This window comes from Podarcis erhardii (assembly GCF_964252035.2).
Source record: "Podarcis erhardii genome assembly, chromosome: 3".
Lineage (NCBI taxonomy): Eukaryota > Metazoa > Chordata > Lepidosauria > Squamata > Lacertidae > Podarcis > Podarcis erhardii.
Window position 1 is genome coordinate 54,454,769 of NC_138507.1, and position 8,181 is coordinate 54,462,949.

The 8,181-nt window shown below is 50.1% G+C and overlaps 1 protein-coding gene across 1 annotated transcript; it reads left to right on the forward strand.

Annotated features, from left to right (window-relative positions):
* The first annotated feature begins 6,074 nt into the window (after positions 1-6,074).
* Positions 6,075-7,641, forward strand: DHRS1 (dehydrogenase/reductase 1). The gene has a single exon (XM_081856002.1). It carries the CDS (start codon positions 6,079-6,081, stop codon positions 7,273-7,275), a length of 1,197 nt encoding a protein of 398 aa, XP_081712128.1. The 5' UTR covers positions 6,075-6,078; the 3' UTR covers positions 7,276-7,641.
* Positions 7,642-8,181: the final 540 nt, after the last annotated feature.

An 8,181-nucleotide genomic window follows, 5' to 3' on the forward strand; every position in this document is an offset into this window, starting at 1 on the left:
TTGGTTGGATGAAGCAGATGGGCCTGTCCTTGCCGCTGTTTGTCCACCAGGTTTCTCTTACGCACAGCAATCCAGGTCATATGGGCGGGGAGGGGGGGTTGCAGTGATTTTTAGGAAGTCATTAGTTTGCACCAGGCATCCTATTGGAAGACCCAGTTTTCCGAGTGCATGTTCTGGAAGTTGGGCAATAGGGGCAGTACAGGATTCCTTTTGGTGTACCGACCTCCCCGCTGCACCAAGGATTCCCTGCCCGAACTGCTTCAGGTTGTGGCGGATGTTCTCCTGGAGACACCTAGCTTGGTCGTCCTAGGGGATTTTAACATCCATGCCGACACGACCTTACAAGGGGCCGCTCGGGACTTCGTGGAAAGCATGGCCTCCATGGGGCTGTCCCTGAATAAGTCTGGCCCAACCCATAGCCGCGGACATGCCTTGGACCTCGTTTGTACCTCTATGGATGTTGGTGATCTGACACTAAGTAAAAGCGAAACGAAAGAAGTGCCATGGTCAGATCACTTCCTGGTGCAACTGGACTTCTCTGCGACCCATCCCCTCTGCAGGGAGGTGGGACCGATTCGGATGGTCTGCCCCCGCCACTTAATGGATCCAAATGGTTTCCAGAGAATGGTAGGGGATGCTTTATCCCATGTTGATGGCCTTTCAGCTGATTCCCTGGTGGCCCGCTGGAATGTGGAGTTAACCAGGGCTATTGACTGTTTGGCTCCGAAGCGCCCTCTCCGATTGCATGGAGCCCAGACAGCCCCGTGGTTTTCCACGGATCTGAGGGCAATGAAACAATCGTTGAGACGGCTAGAGCGCTGGTGGCAGATAACTCATTCCGAATCTGACCGGACACAGGTTAGAGCTCAACGTCGAGCCTACCAAGTGGCGATAGCGATGGCGAAGAAGACTTTCTTCGCCGCCTCTATTGCATCTGCAGAAAACAGCAGCAGGAGACCTTTTCAGGTGGTTCACAATTTAGCGGAACCACCTGAGACATCGGGGCCCAGTACGGGCCACATGATCTCCTGCAATGATTTTGCAAAGTTTTTTGCAGATAAAATCGCTCAGATTCGGGAAGAAGTAGACTCCACCGTGGGAGCAGGGCCAGGGCGGGAGAGTGCTAGAGTCCTGTCTAGTCAAGTTGTGTGGGATCAATTCCAATCTGTTACCTCCGAGGATGTGGACAGGCTGCTTGGACGAGTGAAGCCAACCACCTGTCTCCTGGATCCTTGCCCATCCTGGTTTATAAAAGCTAGCCGGGAAGGACTGGGTGATGGGCTTCGTGGGGTGGTGAATGCTTCCCTCCATGAGGGAGCCTTCCCAGACCCACTGAAAGAGGCGGTTATTAAACCGCTTCTTAAAAAAACATATTTAGATGCGGCCACGATGGCCAATTATCGCCCAGTCTCAAATCTTCCATTCTTGGGCAAGGTGATTGAGCGAGTGGTTTCTGAACAACTCCAGGTACGCCTGGAAGAAGCGGATCATTTGGATCCCTTCCAGTCGGGATTCAGGCCTCATCATGGGACTGAAACTGCCTTGGTCGCACTGGTTGATGATCTCCGGCGGGCTAGGGACAAAGGTGAGAGCTGTTTCCTAGTTCTGCTGGATCTCTCAGCAGCGTTTGATACCATCGACCATAACATCCTTCTGGACCGTCTTGAGGGGCTGGGAGCTGGGGGCACTGTCATGCAGTGGTTCCGCTCCTTCCTCCTGGGCCGTGTTCAGAAAGTGGTGTGGGGGATGAGTGTTCAGACCCCTGGGCTCTCACTTGTGGGGTGCATCAGGGTTCTGTCCTCTACCCCATGCTTTTCAACATTTACATGCAGCTGCTGGGAGAGATCATCAGGAGGTTTGGGCTGGGTGTTCATCAGTATGCGGATGATACCCAGCTCTACCTCTCTTGTAAATCAGAACCAGTGAAGACGGTGAAGGTCCTGTGTGAGTGTCTGGAGGCGGTTGGAGGATGGATGGCGGCTAACAGATTGAGGTTGAATCCTGACAAGACAGAAGTACTGTTTTGGGGGGACAGGAGGCAGGCAGGTGTGGAGGATTCCCTGGTCCTGAATGGGGTAACTGTGTCCCTGAAGGACCAGGTGCGCAGCCTGGGAGTCATTTTGGACTCACAGCTGTCCATGGAGGCACAGGTCAAATCTGTATCCAGGGCAGCTGTTTACCAGCTCCATCTGGTACGTAGGCTGAGACCCTATCTGCCTGCAGACTGTCTCGCCAGAGTGGTGCATGCTCTGGTTATCTCCCGCTTGGACTACTGCAATGCGCTCTATGTGGGGCTACCTTTGAAGGTGACCCGGAAACTACAACTAATCCAGAATGCGGCAGCTAGACTGGTGACTGGGAGCGGCCGCCGAGACCATATAACACCGGTCTTGAAAGACCTACATTGGCTCCCAGTATGTTTCCGAGCACAATTCAAAGTGTTGGTGCTGACTTTTAAAGCCCTAAACGGCCTCGGTCCAGTATATCTGAAGGAGCGTCTCCTCCCCCATCGTTCTGCCCGGACACTGAGGTCCAGCTCCGAGGGCCTTCTGGCGGTTCCCTCACTGCGGTGGTGATTTTCCAGGTTCTTAATACTTGGCTGCCATTTTGTATGTGCATTTCTCTCCTGGTAGACCCACACACTTGATGGGGCCTTTTTAGGACCTTCTCGCTTATTTTCTGCTGGCTTAAACCCTTTCCCAACTCCCAAGTTTTCTGTCTTTTTACTGCTTTGTCTAGATTCATTATGTGTCTAATGAAGGGCAAGAGTAGACCCAAGCACAAGGGTTATTCATGAATGCGGAAATCACTTCCATGATTTCTTGTGGGCAATTCATCCCTCTTTAAATTCTCTTTAAAATAAAATAAAATTCAGTGGCATTTCTTCAAGAAGCTTCTTCATATGCTGTAATTGCAGTACAAGGTGTGGTCAATGTTATTGTTTGAGACTCTGTCCTGCCATGGCATGTAACCCTCCAACAGTTTGACTTCACCTGCAGAGGCACATTCCTCCATTGCCTCCAGAGACAGACAGATGCCAACAACAACAATTATTGTTATTATGTTAATATGTAACACTTAATATGTGGAAAGCACTTGGCAGTGATTATGTCTTTCATCCCTGCTAATATCCTGGGTTGTCATTATTAAAATGTACATCTTAGTTCTAAGCTGCAGTTACACGCCCAGTGCTTTGTTGTGGCTGTTATCAGATACAGCCGTATTTGTCATCTTTCTTTTTATTTAAATATATATATATACTTCCACTTCCCTTTACAGTGCCATCACAGCACAAGTGCATTTTACTTGGAAACAGAGAATCCACTCTGTTGTCACAAAATTGTCTTTATGCAAAAAGATCAACTCATTGTCATCTGCTAGGATCCTCAAAGCCAATTCTTGGGAAATGAGATTACCCAGATTTTGACTTCATGCTACGAAAATTGCTGCATTACCAACTGAGTATCCTTAGCTTGTTGGTGAAGCAATATATGTGATGATACCATTTAGTAGTACATAAATCCTTGTGAGTCAGGATTTCCAGCAATGACTGTTATGGGGATGAAACTCAGTAGCAGGCTGTGTGTCAATAATTATCTGGGACTGATTACCATCAAAGTTCGTATTGACCTACTTGTTGGCAAAATGCATATCCCTTTAAACACACCACCTCAAGAGGAGAGGGATGTTTTGTAAGTGAGAAACCAGGTCACTGAATCTACCTGAATGGTATGCATATAACCCAGAATGTAGATCCAAACCCAAACTAAAGCAAAGCTTTATTTTATTGTAAGAAAAAAGAGAGAGAGATTATCGGGCTGCATGGTAGCATTAATTATTAAAACCTACCCATTTGTAACTCTAAAGAGAGAAAAAGTTCCTATTGCTACAAGAAAGAGCATGTCAGAAGTTGCTTATCTTAGGCTCAAGGGTGTAAGGAATGGAATACAACTCCGTCTGTGAAGCAGCTCTGACCAAAACGCAGGGACGGGACTTGTACAACTCTCTGGGGCAACAGAAATCCCCTTCAGGCCTGTGGTCTGAATCCAATATTGCATCATTGGGAGCCTAGACGGATCTCAGATAGCCTTTTCTTTTCACCAAATTTATGTGAAATGTGGACTTTGGGGTACAAGGTGATTGTGTGCTGGGTGCCTTTTTTGGTTGCCAAATCTCCAGCTCCCAGTGAAGCAGGGGCTGGTCTGCCACGGGCACACACCTTACAGAGGGTCACCAAACCAAAATGCAGGGGAACCACTACCTTACTGAGACTGTTTGCTTCCCTTCCAGGGAATGACTATAAAAGCAAGTGTCCTGTCATTTACAGGCAACTGGGGGAATGTTTGTTTTTATAATAATTTTTATTAAGTTTTCAATTTTACATTCTTAACTAGAGGTGAGGAACCTTTTTTATCCGATGGGCTGCATTCCTTTTTGGACAACTTTCTGAGGACTACAGGCCATAGGCAAAGGTGGGCAGAGCAGCCAATCTAAATTTAACTTGGATGCTAATTTTTGCCTTTGACACATACCTGTGTCCTCCATCCACTTTGATTTGAACAAGGTGTTCAAGCAAAGTATTGGATCCAAGTAGTAATTCATAAGTAGCCCATTATTTACACTGAAACTCTCCGCCTTTCTCACACTGCTGGTTGTTGCCATTTTTAAAAAATACATTTTTTATTAAAGATTTCTAGGTTTACGAAAGTATTGCAATGTCTCTTTTTTCAAGTTACATTTTCTACTGGAGAGCCAGTGTGGTGCAGTGGTTAGGAGCAGTGGACTCATAATCTGGTGAACTGGGTTCACGTCTCCGCTCCTCCACATGCAGCTGCTGGGTGACCTTGGGCTAGTCCCACTTCTCTGAAGTCTCTTAGCTCCACTCACCTCACAGAGTGTTTGTTGTGGGGGAGGAAAGGAAAGGAGAATGTTAGCCGCTTTGAGACTCCTATGGGTAGTGATAAAGCGGGATATCAAATCGAAACTCCTCCTCCTCCTCCTACAGATCAGTTTCATTTGTTGAAACATTAGTGTTACATTAGGAAGAAAAGGGGGAAAGAGGTGGAGGGGGGAATGAGGGGTGGGGTGGGGCCGGGCGGCAATGCTTCTACAGTCATAGCTAGGGTTGAAGTCGCTTCAGGTTAAGCCTTTCTGGGTTGTGCTCCATGGCGACCCAGAAGTAACTGAGCGCGTTACTGCACAAGGTTTCGCCGCTTGTGCAGACGCTCAAAATGACGTCACGCACATACGCGGAAGCGGCGAATCGCGACCCGCGCCCAAGTGGGTTGCGTTCGCTTCAGGATGCAAATGGGGCTCCAGAACGGATCCCGTTCACATCCAGAGGTCCCACTGTATTCTGCTTAGTGTATGTGTGGGGTTTTGTGTCAGCGCCACTTGTGTGGGTTTTCTTTACTATTCGCTTGTGGTGGGAACAGGGCTGGATTTAGGTCTGATGAGACCCTAAGCTACTAAAGGTAATGGGGCCCTTCATATGTCCAGCTGTCCTTTGTCAACAACAAATTGTCACTGTTTTTTGTGTTGAATATAATTTATGGACCTTATAGTTATCTAAAGCCATTTGCACATGTTGCCCTGCAACCAGTCCATGCAGAATGTAGGCACCCTATATATAGAAATGAGCAAACCAGTGATATTTTAGGGAGCAGGCTAGCAGGAGCTTACATCACAGAAGCCAACACAACACAAAACACTGTTGCTGTATGCAGCTTTTATTCTTATTATTTCTTTTTTCTTTTATATTTTGGAAATGTATCTCCAGCTTTTTCCCCCCTTTAATTATTTTTTTTGGCCCCCAAGAGTGGAGCCCTAAGCTATAGCTTGTTTAGCTTATACATAAATCCGGCAGACCTGTCAGGAGTAAGCCAGGGTTGTTTCAAGGCGGGTTGCTCCCCACGCTTTGGCAGGGAGGCTTGTCACCCCTGCAAACATTGGGCAGCAGGCTTAGGTAAGCGGGTAGAGCGGTGGGTAGAGCTCGCCCGGGCACCTGCCGACCCCTCCCGGTGAAGCAGCGAAGGCGGAGGGAGCGCCGCGTTGGGGAGGCGAAGTGCAGCTTCGCGGATGGCGCGCGCGCGCGTGCCTTCCCCACCGCCCGATCCCGCCCTGCCTGTTCGCGGGAGGAGCCGCGGGGAGGAGGAGGAGGGCCTTGAAGCCGAGCTCCCCAACCGCCCAGACCGGCACTGCAGCTCTGACAACCGCCGCCGCCGCTCCAGCCCGACTGCGGCCTGCACGCTCCTCATCCGCCTGGCAACGCTTCGCCTCGCCGCCATGGCCAAGCCTCTGTCGGGGCAGGTGTGCGTGGTGACGGGCGCCTCTCGGGGCATCGGCAAGGGCATCGCGCTGCAGCTGTCCGGGGCGGGCGCCACCGTGTACATCACGGCTCGGCACCGCGAGGCGCTGGAGGCGGCGGCGGCGGAGGTGCGGGCCCGCGGCGGGAAGTGCGTGCCGGTGGTGTGCGACTCGTCCCGGGAGGAAGAGGTGGTGGCGCTGTTCGAGCGCGTCCGGCAGGAGCAGGCGGGCCGCCTGGACGTGCTGGTCAACAACGCCTTCTCCGGGGTGGGCTCCATCGTGGAGGGGTTCGGGCTGCCCTTCTGGGAGAGCTCGACGGCCCTGTGGGACCAGATCAACAACGCGGGCCTGCGGGGCCACTACATCTGCACCGTCTACGCCGCCCGGCTGATGGTGCCCGCCGGCAGGGGGCTGGTCGTCACCGTCTCGTCGCCCGGAGGGCTGCGCTACATGTTCGACGTGCCCTACGGGATCGGCAAGGCCGCCTGCGACCGCCTGGCCGCCGACTGCGCCGTCGAGCTGCGCCCCTTCGGCGTGGCCTCGGTGGCGCTGTGGCCGGGCTTCGTGCGCACCGAGAGCCTGGCGCAGGAAGTGGAGCACAGGACGGGGCCCATGATGGCGAAGCTGAAGGAGAAGATGGCCTCCATGGGAGAGACCCCCGAAGTGAGCGGGAAGTGCGTGGTGAGCCTGGCGTCCGACCCGCGCGTCATGCGCCACAGCGGGAAGGTGCTCCTCAACCCGGACCTCGCCCGCCTTTACGGCTTCAAGGATGTGGACGGCAGGGAAGTCTTCAACTACCTCTCGGTGCGGGACATCCTCTCGGAGCTGATGCCCAAACTGGCCGGTTTATTCCGCCTCATACCTCGGTTCATCACCATCCCCAAGTGGGCTCTCGCTCTCTATTCTAGCAAGTTTTCCGTTTACCCACCCATCCAGCCGCCTCAACTTAAATCAAAAAAACAAGCCTAAGAGGTATATTGTGCATCTATGCCTTTAACCTTCTCCAATTGCTGAAAACTTCAATTTGACACTTATTTGGCTGGTGCGTTAACTATTTTATTATTACAGTTGTTTGCAATAGAAAGCACTTCCAAGTTTGAATTTGAAATCATTTTAAGAGGGTTTTCCAGCCTCTTAAAAGGAAGGGCTGATTTCTGCAATATCTTCTTTCTGTGCTTTATAGAAAGCTGTTAACCGGTTTCCTTATAATTCTGTATTCAATTATAAGCCCAAGTTCTGACACTTGGGGGTGCATCTTTCATCATTCCTGTATTTTGGATGTGACAGAAATAGCTTAAAGAAGCTACTCTGCAATTAAATGCATTTGCTCTGAGAGACTTTGTCATAGCTGGCAATACTTTGCTCCTATTTTTTGCCCCTGTGAAACACACCATTCCTGCCCGCCCCTAAATTTTCTATAAGGGGCCTGGTGATATCACTGCATCTTTATTGAAGAGCAAGCACTGTTTTAGATCTGGAAGATCATCCCACTGCAGGAAGGGAGGATAGTTTTGCGCTCTGGGAAATTGCACAAACTGCTCAGGTAATCCAGAGTACACACCCTATGCACCCTATGTTTTGCTCTAATATATGTATTGGTATGGGTTAAAAAACCCTTTGCGATGTCTTAAGCTTCATTTCAAAAGATGTGTGAAATTCTAGGCTTCTTGAGAAAAAAGATGTACTCTGGAACAGACAGAGGTGAGGCATTCTTAACTAGAGGTGAGGAATCTTTTTCATCCAGTGGGCCACATTCTCTTTCAGACAACTTTCTGAGGGCAACAGGCAATAGGCAAAGGTGGGCAAAGCAGCCAATATAAATTTAACTTGGATGTTAATTTTTGCCTTTTACACACAAACATACTCCTATCTCCT